The 19,886-nt window shown below is 39.6% G+C and overlaps 1 protein-coding gene across 5 annotated transcripts in view; it reads right to left on the reverse strand.

The window, feature by feature from the left end:
- Positions 1-12,168: 12,168 nt before the first annotated feature.
- Positions 12,169-19,886, reverse strand: part of LOC133638920 (uncharacterized) — a 46,575-nt gene continuing 38,857 nt past the window's right edge. For 2 of the 5 annotated variants that reach the window (XM_062031969.1, XM_062031963.1), the window contains 6 exons: positions 16,299-16,497; positions 16,180-16,215; positions 16,035-16,118; positions 15,905-15,953; positions 14,164-14,295; positions 12,169-13,998 (listed from right to left, as the gene is read on the reverse strand). In XM_062031969.1, the coding sequence (XP_061887953.1) occupies positions 13,724-13,998; positions 14,164-14,295; positions 15,905-15,953; positions 16,035-16,118; positions 16,180-16,215; positions 16,299-16,472 (750 nt within the window). In that variant the 5' untranslated portion in view covers positions 16,473-16,497 and the 3' untranslated portion in view covers positions 12,169-13,723. The remainder of the gene's footprint in view (positions 13,999-14,163; positions 14,296-15,904; positions 15,954-16,034; positions 16,119-16,179; positions 16,216-16,298; positions 16,498-19,886) is intronic. The other 3 variants (XM_062031973.1, XM_062031980.1, XM_062031988.1) reach the window with 3 other exon arrangements.

The raw sequence follows: 19,886 nt of genomic DNA on the forward strand, positions 1-19,886 counted from the left end.
AGATGACAAAGCTTGATTTCAAACATTAAAATGATGTACAAAGTTCCAATTATATATATATTTTTCAATATTTCCATGAAATTGAAGATAACTTTTTGTTAATGCAGTTAAAATTTGTTTCCAGGACAGACATAAAGTAGACAGGGTATACCGAACAGGAAGAAAAAAAGGAAGGGAAAAAAACAAAAACTCAGCTCTTACTGGACTTGATACAGGTGGCGCGGGCGAACACCCGGCCCAAAATTGCCACCATCATACCGCAGGAGGTGAAGCGACGAGGCCGTGGGATGTAGGGGGTGGGTTACGTGTGTGTGTAGCACATACGTAAGCCTGAAGAGTCGCTTACCTCCAGGTCTCGGTGCTCTCGCAGAGTGTTTTCGCAACAACACAGCCAGTCAGTTCAACGAAAGTCAACAAACAATGGGTGTGTGTCCCTGAAAGACGGGAAAGGAATTTGACGCTTTTTTACCGCAGTTCTCTGGGAAGTCTAGTAGCAACCATCTTACCACTCCGTTCATTCCTGGTCCTCAAACTGATCATAACTTCACCTTGCAAAGCAGATAGCTTCTCCAAGATGTTATCCAATTTGCAATTTAGTCCAGGGACTATAAAAGTCTGAATGCCCACTGCGTTTTATTATTATACATATTTTTACGTACACTGTAAAAATAAGTCTCTACATTTTACGATAATACCTGACAGCGCAGTCACCAGAAGTTTACTGTAAAATCTACAGTTGTTACTTTTATTGTGTTCTACTGTAAATGGAAAAACAGTACCAGTTTTTTTACAGTAAAAATTCTGGCGAATGAGCTGCCTTTTTTTCCCTTTTTTTTTCTCCGTAAAATCAAGTTATTTTTAAATTGTTAATGGATAACTTGCTTTGAAATCATAAGTCAAGCAGATATTTAAATATTTATTTTTAATATATAATATAAAATAAATATATAATGAATATATAAAATATATATTTGAATGCGGCGTGGCGAAGTTGGTAGAGTGGCTGTGCCAGCAATTGGAGTGTTGCTGGTTACTGGGGTTCAATTCCCACCTTCTACCTTCCTAGTCATGTCCGTTGTGTCCTTGGGCAAGACACTTCACCCTTTGCCCCTGATGGCTGCTGGTTAGCGCCTTGCATGGCAGCTCCCGCCATCAGTGTGTGAATGTGTGTGTGAATGGGTGAATGTGGAAATACTGTCAAAGCGCTTTGAGTACCTTGAAGGTAGAAAAGCGCTATACAAGTACAACTCATTTATAATGCATTACAACACAATGGTTGTATATTAATGTTTAAAATATACTCAATTGCATGCAGTACATGTATATTTTTTATGTCAGATTGGAAAGAATGAATACATTTCATAAGAAAAAATAAGGTACTTTATAGACGCAAATTATTTCCAAGCTTTCACGGGCCAGAACTGGCACCCGGGCCTCGAGTTTGACACCCGTGCACTACAGTAATGATTCTCAACCTGTGGTACATGGGCTCTATCTAGTGCGGAGGTCTGCAGCCAACGGCTCTTTAGCGCCACCCTAGTGGCTCCCTGGAGCTCTTTCAAAAATGTATGAAAATTTAAAAAGATGGGGGAAAATATATATTTTTGTTTCAATAGTATTTCTGTAGGAGGACAACATGACACAAACCTTCCTAATTGTTAGAAATCCCACTGTTTATATTAAACATGCTCCACTGATGTGAGTATTTGGCGAGCGCTGTTTTGTCCTACTTATTTTGGCGGTCCTTGAACTCACTGTAGTTTGTTTACATGTATAACTTTCTTCAACGATGCCACAGACAGACGTGTTTATGCCACTCCTTTGTCTCAATTTGACAACCAAACGTTTAATGCTGTGCGTAACAGCACAAAGGCGAGCTTTGTTGATGTTATTGACTTGGGTGGAGTGCTAATCAGGCATATTTGGTCAGTGCATGACTGCAAGCTAATCGATGCTAACATGCTATTTAGGCTAGCTGTATGTACGTATTGCATTTTGTAGGTATATTTGAGCTCATTTAATTTCCTATGTCCTCTGTGTATTTAATTTATATCTGCATTTATCATGACATATTATCTCTATGTAATATTGCCTGCTTTTCTGATAGTTGTTTGTGTGCCATGTTGTTCCAGACCACAGCAAACGTAACCCAGCTTCCATAGATTGTACACATCTATACCTTTTTGCCATTCGAAGACAGTCATTTCCAGGGGTTATCTCACCCTCTGAGGAGCCTGCATTTTACTAATGTTTTCCAATGTTGTAAAAATGTGTAGAATAAATATTACATTTCAACATTTCTGTCAACAAAGATTTGTGTCAGCTTGCGACAGTCATTTTGATAGTAGACTAATATATCTAATATCGACACTTACATCATGCGTTGTCTTCATTGTAACACTTATATAAGACTTTTAAAGTCATTTTGATAGTAGGCTAATATAGCTAATATAGACACTTATATCATGTGTTGTCTTCATTATATCACTTAAATAGGACTTTTACAGTCGTCGTTTTGATAGTAGGCTAATAGACACATCATGTGTTGTCTTCATTATAACACTTATATAGGCCTTTTAAAGTCATTTTGATAGTAGGCTAATATAGCTAATATAGACACTTATATCATGTGTTGTCCCTCATTATAACACTTATATAGGACTTTTACAGTCGCCGTTTTGATAGTAGGCTAATATAGACACATCATGTGTTGTCGTCATTATAACACTTATACAAGACTTTTAAAGTAACTCGGATAGTAGGCTAATATAGCTAATATTGACACTTATATCATGTGTTGTCTTCTTATAAAGTTGTCATTTTGATAGTAGGATAATAGACACATCATGTGTTGTCTTCATTATAACACTTAAATTTATGATTTTTAAAGTAATTTTGATAGTAGGCTAATATTCACTACCGTTCAAAAGTTTGGGGTCACATTGAAATGTCCTTATTTTTGAAGGAAAAGCACTGTACTTTTCAATGAAGATAACTTTAAACAAGCTTAACTTTAAAGAAATACACTCTATACATTGCTAATGTGGTAAATGACTATTCTAGCTGCAAATGTCTGGTTTTTGGTGCAATATCTACATAGGTGTATAGAGGCCCATTTCCAGAAACTATCACTCCAGTGTTCTAATGGTACAATGTGTTTGCTCATTGGCTCAGAAGGCTAATTGATGATTAGAAAACCCTTGTGCAATCATGTTCACACATCTGAAAACAGTTTAGCTCGTTACAGAAGCTACAGAACTGACCTTCCTTTGAGCAGATTGAGTTTCTGGAGCATCACATTTGTGGGGTCAATTAAACGCTCAAAATGGCCAGAAAAAGAGAACTTTCATCTGAAACTCGACAGTCTATTCTTGTTCTTAGAAATGAAGGCTATTCCACAAAATTGTTTGGGTGACCCCAAACTTTTGAACGGTAGTGTAGCTAATATAGACACTTGTATCATGTGTTGTCTTCATTATAACACTTATATAGGACTTTTAAAGTCGTCGTTTTGATAGTAGGCTAATATAGACACATCATGTGTTGTCTTCATTATAACACTTAAATAAGACTTTTAAAGTCATTTTGATAGTAGGCTAATATAGCTAATATAGACACTTATATCATGTGTTGTCTTCATTATAACACTTATATAGGACTTTTAAAGTTGTCGTTTTGATAGTAGGCTAATATAGACACATCGTGTGTTGTCTTTATTACAACACTTAATTAAGAACTTAATTAAGATTTTTAAAGTAATTTTGATAGTAGGCTATTATAGACACTTATATCATGTGTTGTCTTCATTATAACACTTATAAGACTTTTAAAGTCGTCGTTTTGATAGTAGGCTAATAGACACAATATGTGTTGTCTTCATTATAACACTTAAATAAGATTTTTAAAGTAATTTTTGATAGTAGGCTAATATAGACACTTATATCGTGTGTTGTCTTCATTATAACACTTATATAGGACTTTTAAAGTTGTCGTTTTGATAGTAGGCTAATATAGACACATCATGTAACTTCATTATAACACTTACATGAGACTTTTAAAGTCATTTTGATAGTAGGCTAATATAGCTAATGTAGACACTTATATCATGTGTTGTCTTCGTTATAACACTTATATAGCACTTTTAAAGTTGTCGTTTTGATAGTAGGCTAATACAGACACATTATGTGTTGTCTTCATTATAACACTCATATAGGACTTTTAAAGTCGTCGTTTTGATAGTAGGTTAATATAGACACATCATGTAACTTCATTATAACACTTACATAAGACTTTTAAAGTCCTTTTGATAGTAGGCTAATATAGCTAATGTAGACACTTATATCATGTGTTGTCTTCGTTATAACACTTATATAGGACTTTTAAAGTTGTCGTTTTGATAGTAGGCTAATAGACACATTATGTGTTGTCTTCATTATAACACTTAAATAAGATTTTTAAATTAATTTTGATAGTAGGATAATATAGCTAATATAGACACTTATATCATGTGTTGTCTTCATTATAACACTTATATAGGACTTTTAAAGTCGTCATTTTGATAGTAGGCTAATAGACACACATTATGTGTTGTCTTCATTATAACACTTAAATAAGATTTTTAAAGTAATTTTGATAGTAGGCTAATATAAACACTTATATCATGTGTTGTCTTCATTATAACACTTATATAGGACTTTTAAAGTCGTCGTTTTGATAGTAGGCTAATAGACACATTGTGTTGTCTTCATTATAACACTTAAATAAGACTTTTAAAGTAATTTTTGATAGGCTAATATAGCTAATATAGACACTTATATCATGTGTTGACTTCATTGTAGCACTTATAGACTTAATTTTTTGCGGCTACAGACAAGATTATTTTTTGTAGTTTTGATCCAAAGTGGCTCTTTCAACATTTTGGGTTGCCGACCCCTGATCTGGTGGTATGCCAAAGAATCACTTAATTAAATATTCAAACAGTGTTACTGTTCAAACTGCGAGTGCCGAACATATTAAATATACTTGCTAAAAAATAAAACCTCTGTCTTGTTTTAATGAATTCTTAGGCCTACTACGCTACTGTATTTTAATGTTGCTCATTATGGTGGTACTTGAGAGCCGAGTGTTTTCTGAGGTGGTACTTTGTGAAACAGGTTTGAGAACCACTGCACTACAGTATAACATGTTTGCTGAAATTTTAGGGGGTTTTCTCACTCTCTGTGTAAGGATGCAACAAAAAAGGAATATTAACAAAAGTTCCACTAGGAAATACTGCGGTCTAATCTACTGCAGTCATGGATGTACTGTACTGTACTAGAGATAATCAAATCAGTGTCAAAAGCTCTGTTAGCTCATAATTAACACAAGGAGACTGCTGCAGATTATCACATTGGCGAACATGTACGGTAATTATGCATCATGATGTTCGAAATACTATCAAGCGGTAGCAGCTGTTTGCGTTTCTGTAGTCTCTCTATTGGTGTCTTTGCAAGAAAGCAGAGGTCTAAAGAAGCATAAGGGTTTCCCTTCGACTTGATGAATTAAAAACAAACCACCATCTTGCAAAACTCAAGAGCAAAAATATGCACAGGAACTCATTGCGCCAAAGGACTATTATTATTACATCATCTCGTGTTGCATGTTGGGCGTCGCATGCCAGTGAAAAAGCCAGGAGGTGACGGGAAGCACGGGAGTGTCTGCACATTAACATCCGAATATGCCGCAGTTGAGCCGAATGAAGAGGCCTCATTAAAATTTAATTGCTGCACAGTGCTGAGTGCCTTGCCATCGACGTCAAGATGCATGTGGCCTTCTTTTTCCCCCTCACAAAGCTTCGACCAAGAGTTTGTACATATCATTTGTGGGAGAAAACTGGTCATTGTTGAGTCTTTGCTATACCGTATTTTCCGGACAATAGGGCGTACCGGATTATAAGGCGCACTGCCGATGAGCGGGTCTAGTCAGGGGTATTTTCATATAAAAGGCACACCGTACACATTAAAGGGGTCTTTTTAAAAAAAAAAAAGTAAAACACTTCCTTGTGGTCTACATAACATGTAATGGTGGTTCTTTGGTCAAAATGTTGCATACATTATGTTTTACAGATCATCTTCAAGCCGCTTTCTGACAGTCGCTTCAGGATGCGCCGTTTTTTGGGTGGTCTAATTTTCGTGGCTCCACTTCGACAGCGTCTTCTCCCCGTCATCTTTATTGTAGCGTTGTAGCGTGCAAGGGCGGGAGTGTAAGAAGTGTCAAAAGATAGAGCTACCTGTTTTAATGACATTCAGACTTTACTTCAATCAATAACGGAGCAGAATCTCCTCATCCGTGGCTCACTATTGCAAAAAACAATGTGGTCCGTGAAAAAACATCCAACCGGAACTCTCTAATAACTAAAGTTCCTTGGGTGAATAATGTAAATCTCACTACACCTGTATGTTCTACTGACAAGATATATTAACTTTACACTAATTTATATTAGAAATGGCAACAGCGCAGGATGAATGTCCCATAACAAGATGATAAGAGAAAAAGAAGCTTGTCAACTATGGCGTCGGCATGGACTACAAGAGCGGATGCGCGCGCATTTTCAGGATTTACGCAGATCCCAAATACACATCAACAGGTACCAGAAGGTAAGAAAGTTACTTTTGCATAATATTGTGAAACAAATCGCCAGATAATATGTCTTACCTTATACACACACCATTACACTCGTGTGTTGGAAGCACAGTACAATCCATCAAGCGGTGCTCCAACCGGAACTCTCTAATAACTAAAGTTCCTTGGGTGAATAATGTAAATCTCACTACACCTGTATGTTTTAGCGTTTTCATGGCGAATCTACTGACAGATATATTAACTTTACACTAATTTATATTAGAAATGGCAACAGCGCAGGATGAATGTCCCATAACAAGATGATAGAGAAAAAGAAGCTTGTCAACTATGGCGTCGGCATGGACTACAAGAGCGGATGCGCGCACATTTTCAGGATTTACGCAGATCCCAAATACACATCAACAGGTACCAGAAGGTAAGAAAGTTACTTTTGCATAATATTGTAAAACAAAACGCCAGATAATATGTCTTACCTTATACACACACCATAATACTCGTGTGTTGAAGCACAGTACAATCCATCAAGCGGTGCTCCAACCGGAACTCTCTAATAACTAAAGTTCCTTGGGTGAATAATGTAAATCTCACTACACCTGTATGTTTTAGCGTTTTCATGGCGAATCTACTGACAGATATATTAACTTTACACTAATTTATATTAGAAATGGCAACAGCGCAGGATGAATGTCCCATAACAAGATGATAGAGAAAAAGAAGCTTGTCAACTATGGCGTCGGCATGGACTACAAGAGCGGATGCGCGCAAATTTTCAGGACTTACGCAGATCCCAAATACACATCAACAGGTACCAGAAGGTAAGAACGTTACTTTTGCATAATATTGTGAAACAAAACGCCAGATAATATGTCTTACCTTATACACACACCATAATACTCGTGTGTTGAAGCACAGTACAATCCATCAAGCGGTGCGGCTTCGTAGGTAGGTAGGTTGGTCTTTATTGTCATTGCACAAGTACAACGAAACTTTGTTCTCAGCACAAACACGTTCAAGATTAGACAAACAATGTACAGGGTTACAGAACAGGAACATTGATGGGTCGCCACAAGGCGCCCCATAAAAGATGGGAAAAAGGTCAACGCTGGGGAAGGATGAGTAAATAAAAATACAATCTAGACTGGGCTCCTAAGGGGTCCCAGTCTGGAGTGGGGAAAAAACCTCTATAGCAAAGCACATATATATATTACAACGTACATCTCGAGATATCTAGCAACAGAGGGGAGGGAGTGGGGGGCCATGGTAGCAGGCTGCAGCTCTCAGGCGCTGCCCATCTGTCCCATCACCCCTATGGGATTTGCGTCAAGGGCGTTGGATTGGGGGTGGGGTATGTGTGTGTGGTGTATATTTTTTGTGGATGCATGTGTGTGTGTAAGCCTGCAGTGTCTCTGTTCTGCGGCCTTGATGTTGTGCAGCCGATAGTCAGTCCAAAGTCAACAACAACAGGTGTGCATCTATAAGAGACAAGAAGGGAGTTTGTTGTGTCTTTGCTGCACTGTCCTTCGAGAGAGTCTCGAAGCCAGGGAAACAATCCAAGTTAGAATGTTTTGTATGCGAGTGAAAATAAAATGTGCTTTTCACTCTAAATTGTCGATGACTGATCCTCAAAATCCTGCGGGGCAGACAGTCCGATGTGATCCAAATCAAAAGAGTGTCCACAGTTCTTCCCGCATCCTCCAATCATTTGTGGCAGCTTTGGGGTACTTTGAAGACTGCCGGCAACTTCCAATTTGTCGACAAACCAGAGCAACGCTTACTCCAATCAGCAGATGTCCTGTTGTCATAATTCCGAATAGGTATATCTTCACGTCCTCGACTGTAAGGGTCGCCAGGCACGAGGCACTCCTTCTCCCAAGAGTCCGTCGTGTGTCCAGTAACAACCGCTGCGTCACGACAAGCAGGTTCCCTCAAACCCAAGATCTTGTCAATTTCGTTGAGGCCAGTTAAATAATTCCAATTACAGATGCCGATAAATGCTTTAAAATCTAATATCGGAAATTATCGGTATCGTTTTTTTTTATTATCGGTATCGTTTTTTTTGTTTTTTGTTTTTTTTAATTTTATCAACATAAAAAACACAAGATACACTTACAATTAGTGCACCAACCCAAAAAACCTCCCTTCCCCATTTACACTCATTCACACTCATTCACACAAAAGGGTTGTTTCTTTCTGTTATTAATATTCTGGTTTCTACATTATATATCAATATATATCAATACAGTCTGCAAGGGATACAGTCCGTAAGCACACATGATTGAGCGTGCTGCTGGTCCACTAATAGTACTAACCTTTAACAGTTAATTTTACTCATTTTCATTAATTACTAGTTTCTACGTAACTGTTTTTATATTGTTTTACTTTCTTTTTTATTCAAGAAAATGTTTTTAATTTATTTATCTTATTTTATTTATTTTATTTTTTTTAAAAAAGGACCTTATCTTCACCATACCTGGTTGTCCAAATTAGGCATAATAATGTGTTAATTCCACGACTGTATATATCGGTATCGGTTGATATCGGTATCGGTAATTAAGAGTTGGACAATATCGGATTATCGGATATCGGCAAAAAAGCCATTATCGGACATCCCTAGTTCCAATGTTTAGATTTGGAGAGCAGTGCAAAAAGAGGCAACAAAAAAGTTAAGACAAGACAAAGAAGCAAGCAGGAGAGATAAGGGAGAGGAAAGGGGAGCGTCCGCCCTCGATGAGTGCCAGTGAGAAAGCCCACCATAGCTTACCAAAGTCGTACTAAAACATTTTGATCGATTTTGAGCACCTTGTGTAATGTTCTATGTTTTCAACGGAACATATACATTTAGGTGTTTACTTGAGTCACATTGCAGTCTACACGTATCTCTTATGTGTGACTGCCATCATATTACAGCCGACACGTATCTGTTATGTGTGATTGCCATCTACTGGTCACACTTATCATTACACCATGTACCAAATGAAATATCTTCGAGGTCGGTAAGCACAACCAAAACCATTCCTTACATTAGGCGCACCGGGTTATAAGGCGCACTGTCGAGTTTTGAGAAAATGAAAGGATTTTAGGTGCGCCTTATAGTCCGAAAAATACGGTACTTAAAAGCTATAACTTAAAAGTAGCTTTTCAAAGCAGGTCAAAAGAGCCGGCGGCCTCAGAAGCAGGGGTGAAGCTACTGTAGGGCAACACATACAGAACAGAAAGTGGAAACAAAATAAGAGTGCAAAACAGGAAGTAAAGCAAAACACTGAAGAAACACCCTCAAAACAAGGAATGACGTGCCCTAACAAGTCATAACAAGAAATATCAGTGTCGGTGTTGGTATCGATATACATCACTAATCGGGGGTTTATTATCAAAGTTCATGCATAATTCTAACTTGTTATATACAAAAACGTGTCCACTCTAGTATAATTTCATATTTCTCAGGTAAAACAAGTATTGGAAGGAAAATCTAATAATGCGAAAACACGACAGTACTTGTCAAATATATGGTAAAAAAAAATGCTAATTACTAATTAGCGTTCCAATATGTTGGCATAAATGTTGATTAAAAGGACAAAATTTATTTATAAATGGTTGATTTATATAGGCTAGTAAGGTAAAAGTTTTGTACCTGACAAGTTTCGGCTACCTTGTTTCTGCAGCCTTCATCAGAGGTGTCACGTGATGTTAGCGTGACGTGGTCTGTGACGTGTTATATGGATTATATTATATGCGCCGGGGGTACCTTACTAGCCTATATAAATTGACCATTTATAAATACACATCAGTAGGCTAAATTAACCTCTTCAACAAAAGGACAAAATGTTTGGTAGGAAGAGTTCCAAATAGTGAGTGGAGTTCCAAATGGTGAATGATTGTACAAACCCCGTTTCCATATGAGTTGGGAAATTGTGTTAGATGTAAACATAAACGGAGTACAATGTTTTTCAAATCATTTTCAACCTATATTCAGTTGAATATGCTACAAAGACAACATATTTGATGTTCAAAAAACTTTTTTTTTTTTTGCAATTAATCATTAACTTTAGAATTTGATGCCAGCAACACGTGACAAAGAAGTTGGGAAAGGTGGCAATAAATACTGATAAATTTGAGGAATGCTCATCAAACACTTATTTGGAATACCCCACAGGTGAACAGGCAAATTGGGAAAAGGTGGGTGCCATGATTGGGTATAAAAGTAGATTCCATGAAATGCTCAGTCATTCACAAACAAGGATGGGGCGAGGGTCACCACTTTGTCAACAAATGCGTGAGCAAATTTTTCAACAGTTTAAGAAAAACCTTTATCAAGCAGCTATTGCAAGGAATTTAGGGATTTCACCATCTACGGTCCGTAATATCATCAAAGGGTTCAGAGAATCTGGAGAAATTACTGCACGCAAGCAGCTAAGCCTGTGACCTTGGATCCCTCAGGCTGTACTGCATCAACAAGCGACATCAGTGTGTAAAGAATATCACCACATGGGCTCAGGAACACTTCAGAAACCCACTGTCAGTAACTACAGTTGGTCGCTACATCTGTAAGTGCAAGTTAAAACTCTCCTATGCAAGGTGAAAACCGTTTATCAACAACACCCAGAAACGCCGTCGGCTTCGCTAGGCCTGAGCTCATCTGAGATGGACTGATACAAAGTGGAAAAGTGTTCTGTGGTCTGATGAGTCCACATTTCAAATTGTTATTGGAAACTGTGGACGTCGTGTCCTCCGGACCAAAGAGGAAAAGAAACATCCGGATTGTTATAGGCGCAATGTTGAAAAGCCATCTGTGATGGTATGGGGGTGTATTAGTGCCCAAGACATGGGTAACTTACACATCTGTGAAGGCGCCATTAATGCTGAAAGGTACATACAGGTTTTGGAGCAACATATGTTGCCATCCAAGCAACGTTACCATGGACGCCCCTGCTTATTTCAGCAAGACAATGCCAAGCCACGTGTTACATCAACGTGGCTTCATAGTAAAAGAGTGCAGGTACTAGACTGGCCTGCCTGTAGTCCAGACCTGTCTCCCATTGAAAATGTGTGGCGCATTATGAAGCCTAAAATACCACAATGGAGACCCCCGGACTGTTGAACAACTTAAGCTGTACATCAAGCAAGAATGGGAAAGAATTCCACCTGAGAAGCTTCAAAAATGTGTCTCCTCAGTTCCCAAACGTTTACTGAGTGTTGTTAAAAGGAAAGGCCATGTAACACAGTGGTGAACATGCCCTTTCCCAACTACTTTGGCATGTGTTGCAGCAATGAAATTCTAAGGTAATTATTATTTGCCAAAAAAAAAAAAAAGTTTATGAGTTTGAACATCAAATATCTTGTCTTTGTAGTGCATTCAATTGGATATGGGTTGAAAAGGATTTGCAAATCATTGTATTCCGTTTATATTTACATCTAACACAATTTCCCAACTCATATGGAAACGGGTTTTGTACTACTAGTAGTAATTATTCAACAGTCCAACAGTAACTACAGTTAAACAGTAAAAACAGAACATTGCAACATGTTATTTAATAAAAGTGTGTTGGACAGCTTACAATACACTATGTCGCTTGTCATGCTCCCTGTTTCATTGCATCATACGCTGTTGGAACTCTTGCATGAACACACACACATGCAATAACGCAACTCAACTCAAGGAGGGCGAAGTGAGTGCCGAGTAGAAAATCAACTCAGCCGGCATTCACCAGGGCCAGTCTTGCCTGATGTTGGTGAACACACTAGCTATGCGCACATGGACACAATTAATCGAAATAAAAGACATCAACGTTGTCCCAATTTACAACTACAACTGTTTTGCAACGTTGTTTCAAAGTCATTTCTAAAGGATATGTATGTATAATCAACGTTGTATCAATGTCTTGGGCCTGCTGGGATGTCCTTGAGTGTCATGTGTCGATGTAACAAAAAAGGGGGATCCGGTTTTCATCTTAACGCGCTGTTTTATTCACGACCTTACAGCTATTAAAAGTGCTAACTGCGAGCCTCAGACACATACACAGAATGTGGTAACATGAAGACGGGCGGCAACCCGTACATATCGCAACATAAAAGGCACGGAACAGCTCCATTTCAGAAAGAGAGGTAAAAAAAAAGTCGTGAACAGAAAAAAAGCATGATAAATAAATACAGTGACAAGGTCGGACAAATGCACAAAGCTACGTTTGTTTACGGCGGAAGTCACTGCTTTTTCTGCGCCTGCAGTGATCAAACCTGTCCAAAAGATGGCGCCAGACCACAAGCAATGACACACCTCTACTATTACAGCATATGGTGCGCATGTCAACGTAAAGTATTCCGGATCAAGGTGTGATGCAAGAAAATGCATGTCATAATCAGATCATTTTTTTCAGGGTCCACATACGTACACTACCGTTCAAAAGTTTGGGGTCACATTGAAATGTCCTTATTTTTGAAGGAAAAGCACTGTACTTTTCAATGAAGATAACTTTAAACTAGTCTTAACTCTAAAGAAATACACTCTATACATTGCTAATGTGGTAAATGACTATTCTAGCTGCAAATGTCTGGTTTTTGGTGCAACATCTACATAGGTGTATAGAGGCCCATTTCCAGCAACTATCACTCCAGTGTTCTAATGGTACAATGTGTTTGCTCATTGGCTCAGAAGGCTAATTGATGATTAGAAAACCCTTGTGCAATCATGTTCACACATCTGAAAACAGTTTAGCTCGTTACAGAAGCTACAAAACTGACCTTCCTTTGTGCAGATTGAGTTTCTGGAGCATCACATTTAAGGGGTCAATTAAACGCTCAAAATGGCCAGAAAAAGAGAACTTTCATCTGAAACTGGACAGTCTATTCTTGTTCTTAGAAATGAAGGCTATTCCACAAAAATTGTTTGGGTGACCCCAAACTTTTGAACGGTAGTGTACATAGTAACATTCAAATCCGGATTATTATCAGATTAATAAAATGTTGCCCATGTACACATGGCCACAGGTTCAAGCACCAACCTGTAGGGCACACAGAGGAGGACTGAATGATATGTCATCCCTCCACGATCCATCTGATACTGCCCTATATCAATGATACTAATATGAGGATCGATGCACCCACCTGTAGTTCAAGTGCGCTTGATGAGAAAAACGCTGAATGTGCTCTCTTTATTGTAGCCGTAGATATAACAGCCGACTAACAAGTAAACCTGGAGTTTGTCGCCCACCTCAAGTTCCACCACCCGGCTGTTGGTAGCGCTTCTCCATTTACTTTTTTTGCTGATCTCCACTGCGACCATCCTGTTTTGGTTGTTCTTTGCCACCCATGCGTAAATCTTTTTAGAAGTTGTGCCGCAGGTTAAGGTGACGAAGTAGAGGCCCTTGATGGGGACTGTGAAAACACCTGCAGGAGGACAATCATACAAATGTTAGTGGAATCGGTGCCCCTTAGCGCTGCTGGTTTAAAGGTCAGCAGTAGGTGTGTTTCAGAATAGTCTATAGCACTACTCTTACAGTACAGCATATGTCATGAAATACTACGCGAGTTAGCAGTGAGGTGACATCATACCTGTTTTGGCGTCATAGCCGCCACCCATGTTAATCTGCACATTCTTATAGACCAATGCTCTATTCTCATTCCTGGCCTTAAAGGTACATCCAATATCTCCCAACCATGCTGAGAACACCACCGCAGCGTTGGCTGCAGGATGACACATGTGCGGTCAAGGTCATGGGTCAAGTTTATTCATATTACAAACCGTGTTTCCATATGAGTTGGGAAATTGTGTTAGATGTAAATATAAACGGAATGCAATGATTTGCAAATCATTTTCAACCCATATTCAGTTGAATATGCTACAAAGACAACATATTTGATGTTCAAACTGATAAAAAAATGTTTTGCAAATAATCATTGACTTTAGAATTTGATGCCAGCAACACGTGACAAAGAAGTTGGGAAAGGTGGCAATAAATACTGATAAAGTTGAGGAATGCTCATCAAACTCTTATTTGGAACATCCCACAGGTGTGCAGGCTAATTGGGAACCGGTGGGTGCCATGATTGGGTATAAAAACAGCTTCCCAAAAAATGCTCAGTCTTTCACAAGAAAGGATGGGGCGAGTCAAACAAATAGTCAAACAGTTTAAGAACAACGTTTCTCAAAGTGCAATTGCAAGAAATTTAGGGCTTTCAACATCTACGGTCCATAATATCATCAAAAGGTTCAGAGAATCTGGAGAAATCACTCCATGTAAGTGGTATGGCCGGAAACCAACATTGAATGACCGTGACCTTCGATCCCTCAGACGGCACTGTATCAAAAACCGACATCAATCTCTAAAGGATATCACCACATTAGCTCAGGAACACTTCAGAAAACCACTGTCACTAAATACAGTTTGTCGCTACATCTGTAAGTGCAAGTTAAAGCTCTACTATTATGCAAAGCGAAAGCCATTAATCAACCACATCCAGAAACGCCGCCGGCTTCTCTGGGCCCGAGATCATCTAAGATGGACTCATGCAAAGTGGAAAAGTGTTCTGTGGTCTGACGAGTCCACATTTCAAATTGTTTTTGGAAATATTCGACATCGTGTCATCCGGACCAAAGGGGAGGCGAACCATCCAGAGTGTTATCGACGCAAAGTTCAAAAGCCAGCATCTGTGATGGTATGAGGGTGCATTAGTGCCCAAGGCATGGGTAACTTACACATCTGTGAAGGCACCATTAATGCTGAAAGGTACATACAGGTTTTGGAACAACATATGCTGCCATCTAAGACAATGCCAAGCCACATTCAGCACGTGTTACAACAGCGTGGCTTCGTAAAAAAAAGAGTGTGGTACTTTCCTGGCCCCCCTGCAGTCCAGACCTGTCCCCCATCGAAAATGTGTGGCGCATTATGAAGCGTAAAATACGACAGCGGAGACCCCGGACTGTTGAACGACTGAAGCTCCACATAAAACAAGAATGGGAAAGAATTCCACTTTCAAAGCTTCAACAATTAGTTTCCTCAGTTCCCAATCGTTTATTGAGTGTTGTTAAAAGAAAAGGTGATGTAACACAGTGGTGAACATGCCCTTTCCCAACTACTTTGGCACGTGTTGCAGCCATGAAATTATAAGTTAATTATTATTTGCAAAAAAAAAAAAAGTTTATGAGTTTGAACATCAAATATCTTGTCTTTGTAGTGCATTCAATTGAATATGGGTTGAAAAGGATTTGCAAATCATTGTATTCCGTTCATATTTACATCTAACACAATTTCCTAACTCATATGGAAACGGGGTTTGTACATTTACTTACTTTCGTCTGTGGCGTTCTTGTTCAGCGTGTCGACAATTGGTCCAAGTCTCTGCAGGACAAGATGTTCATGGTCAATTGCATCCATTTCTTTCATGTATGTATCAAATAAGGTGTAAAAATTTGTTTTTACCTCAATTTCCTTCGCAGCTTCCGCAATCTGATGGTCCATCTTGTCCAGACGTTGTTTCACAGTCTTCATCAGAGGCCTGAATTTCTAGGAGAAAATGATCAGGATCAGCTTTATTATCCAAGTGTAAAAATGTGTTTTTCTTTACCTCAATTTCGTTCAAGTTCTCAGTAGCCTGTCTATTCTGTAGGAGGAAAGGTTGTCTGTCAACTTGGTCCAGTATTCAGCATTCATGTATGCAAATGAAGTGTAAAAGTGTAGTTTTACATAAAATGAAGGGAAATATTTCTCCATCCAAGACGGAATGATGCCAGCTTGGCATGCTGGGATGAAGATGACGCCAATCATGACGGCTGAGGGGAGAGAGGTCATAATGGCAATGATTCCAAAGATGAAGGCCAAGCGGATGTAGGCCATGATTAGCAGCGTCTTGCTCTGCATGGTTCAACTTATTTTGTGAACTGTCCTGAAAACAAAAGAAACAGTCACTACGTTTCCACGCATTCATGTATTTTCACACCTACGTGTGAATCCAAGTATCCATGCACACACTCTAATGCGGTTATTGGTCATACGCCGTGGGGGGGGGGGATACATGTTTTTCTTTTCCGGTTGACCTATGACGTCACACAAGACCTCCGCGAATCCTTACGAATTGTTGTACCTGATGTCAATGACAATATTGACACAAATTACAAATATTACGTCTTGAATGGCTTTGCTGATGTTAAATAGCAGAGAGTATCAAGAAGTATCTGGTACTGTGCTACGAACATGTCACTACTACCAAGAATGTGCCGGGGCAGACCCAGGACCAAAGGAAAGAAACACTTGTGGGAGAGTTTTTTTTCGAAGGAACTTTCGGAAGGAGAATTCATGCAAACAAAACTTTTGAATGTCTCGGAGTTCATTCAAAAGGCTGTGTGTATTGATGAAAGGAGTTTTAAATCTGAAGGAAAAGACTGTTCGTGCCCGGACTGATACTGTTCCAGATGAAAGTTGCTAATGTTCCGGACTATCTTGCAGATTCTGTGGAATACAGAGCTATTGCTAATCAGTTGGGAGTCCACAAATGCAGTGTGAAGAGGTTTGAATACGCTTTATTATTTGCCTTTAATATATCTGCTTCATTTTCTTTCCTCTCATTCCTATTTCGTTCGCGAGTCCGAATTAAGCGGACACTGAGACTGGCGCATTCACGATACGAAGAGTCCTCTCTGGCGGCACAAACCCTCTCGAGAGATCGCATAATGCAGGTGTGTTTGTCCAACTTTTCCAAAACGAAACACACTCAGATTAAGTTGTTTCCATGGCTTGTAGGAGGCTTGTTTAGAGCTAAACTATTTGAGAAATCGGACTAATATATTCAGGGGCGGATTAAGAAATTTTGGCCCCCTGGGCCTGACATGGTCTTGGCCCCTCAACCCCCCGCGCGTGTGGGCGCACACACACGCACGCACTATGCAAGAAATACTGTATACTGTGAACAGACATGCACACTGTACTGTACAGAAGAGTGCACATACTGCACACACACTATTAGGTATACCACACAGACACTGACAAGCACAGGTTTCACACAGACACAGGGGGAGGGGATAAATGGCCTAAAAATAAACATTTTTGAAAATGATTACGCCCACTTCAGTGATGGTGCATTGGGTCATTTGAGAGATATTATGTATTGGAAGTTGGTAGCTATCATGAAATAAACCCCCCAACCCACCCAAAAAACTAAATCGGACATGATTTTTGCCCCCTTTTCCTCCCTTCTATCATTAAAAATAAAATAATATCTTAGGAAAACACATTGGCATAACGGCAGCTGTGCAGCAAATTGAGGCTCAAAGTCTGTATCTATTTGTGGTTAAGCTTGAGGAGAAGGAGAAAGGTAAAATGATAACATGCATCGGAGAGCACCACAAAGAAAGGTGTAGGCCAGTTCATGGTACAAGGGCTGCATGCAGGTCAAGATAGCCCATTTCCAAGAATGCTATAGTGGCTGGACAGGCACTGGACATGTCCTGAACTCAGTGTCAGACGTGGCTGCCGAATACTTGGATGAAGTGAAGCAGCTGACAGATCTCATGCTGCCCCATCTGAAGACTGTCCTGGCCAGGCAGAGGATGGATGAGGAGACCTTCCCAATGGACCCTGTCAGTGAACAGGCTAGTAACATTGATGGCACCCCTGTGCACAACATTGGGATGGAGAGACAATGTGGCAAGGTGGACTACAAACTGAAGAAGTTGGGCACACTGAACGCAGTCAATAGGTCAATAATTTTACAGAAGAGCCAGGAGCTTCAGAGGTTTCAAGGCAGCAGCACAAGCAAAAAGGGAGGTTGAACTCAACTGGAGTAAATTCATGAAGGCAAAATTCGAGAGTAGGGCAGATGAGAAACAAGAGATGGCTCAAAGAAAGGAGAGTAAGAGACTAGACATGCTGGACACACTGAAATCTTTTGATGGCCCCTTCACGATAGTGGGGAAGTTGAAAAGTTCCTTGTGGATGAAAGTCTGCACAAGAATGCAAAGCTGCAGAGAATGAAGCTTGAGGTTCAGTTTGCCAGAGAAAGCACCAAGCTTCTGCCTAAAGTCAATCCTATCTTCACAATCCAGGTGACACTTCCCAGAAATGGCAAAAGTGCAATTCTCCAAGTCATAATGGATACTTAGAATTTTATGGTGGTGGTAAGTATTCATGAAAACAGGTAGCCTAACATTAGTGAATGGGTGAATTCTGGAAATAACCTAAAAATCTTACACAGTGCACCTTTAAGCAAGGGGTTTCTTTCGTGCTTTCAATTTTGCAAAATCATCCACCACATCATTGAAGTCCAACTCTCTTGTCAGCTCACTCTCAATTGCCATTAGAGATAACGCATTTAATCTTTTCTGAGTCATTCTTGTGCGCAGCTCATTTTTTACTCTTGACAAAAGAGAGAATGAGCGTTCTCCCTCACAGTTACTGACCGGTAGAGTGAGAAAAATCTGTAGCGCAATGTATGTATTAGGAAACGTAGGCTGTAGTCCAAAATGTATTATTGTTTTGAGCAGTCCTGAAGGGGTCCTCTCCTCATCAGTGTTGTTGAGCTGTATAAAAGATTTGAACTGTATAAGCTCCTGTCCAAGACTTTCATTGAGGTCAGATGGGTATGATTCAGTGAGAATCTTGGCCTTGTGAAGGACTGAAGCATTGGACTCTGTATCCAAAGAGAAAAGGACACTGAACAAATTGTTCAGATGTTTGTAGGCCTCCAGACGGTGATTAAGGCTTGAACTCAGTTGATCAATAGAGGCAATAAATGTCTCTATTTGAAACAGTTGCCTTCCCTCAAGCACAACATCTGGGGATGCTGATTCATCAGCAAACTTTTTACGTTTCCTCGTCCGTTCAGCCCTGTAAGATGGGGTGCCACCCAACATGTTTAAGGCTTTCTGCTCAAAATGATCAAATAGATCTCTTTGGGAGAGAACAAAGGTGCGCAGAGATTCCAGCAATCTAACTGCTGTACCAAGGTCCATGTCTGCTTTTTGAAGTTGCAGACTTGTGGCCTGAAATCTGGACAGAACAGTGTCCCAAAAGCCTGCCATGAAGGCCATCTCAAGTGAATCCAGCTTCCGCACTAGACTGTCAGCTTCAGTTCGTGTGTCTCGTTTCTCTGTGTCATCAGTGGAAATAACCTGTAGTGCTGCTTTTATTTTACTGTAGTTCTGCCACAGTGCTTTGGTAGATTCTGCACGGCAACTCCAACGCGTGTTGGATAAAGCTTTAAGTGTGAGATCTATGTTGGAATTGCCAAATACCCTGTCCCATCGGTGTGTGGATGCAGTTGTGAAGTTGTAAATAGAC

Source organism: Entelurus aequoreus, linkage group LG02 (assembly GCF_033978785.1).
Source record: "Entelurus aequoreus isolate RoL-2023_Sb linkage group LG02, RoL_Eaeq_v1.1, whole genome shotgun sequence".
Taxonomy (NCBI): domain Eukaryota; kingdom Metazoa; phylum Chordata; class Actinopteri; order Syngnathiformes; family Syngnathidae; genus Entelurus; species Entelurus aequoreus.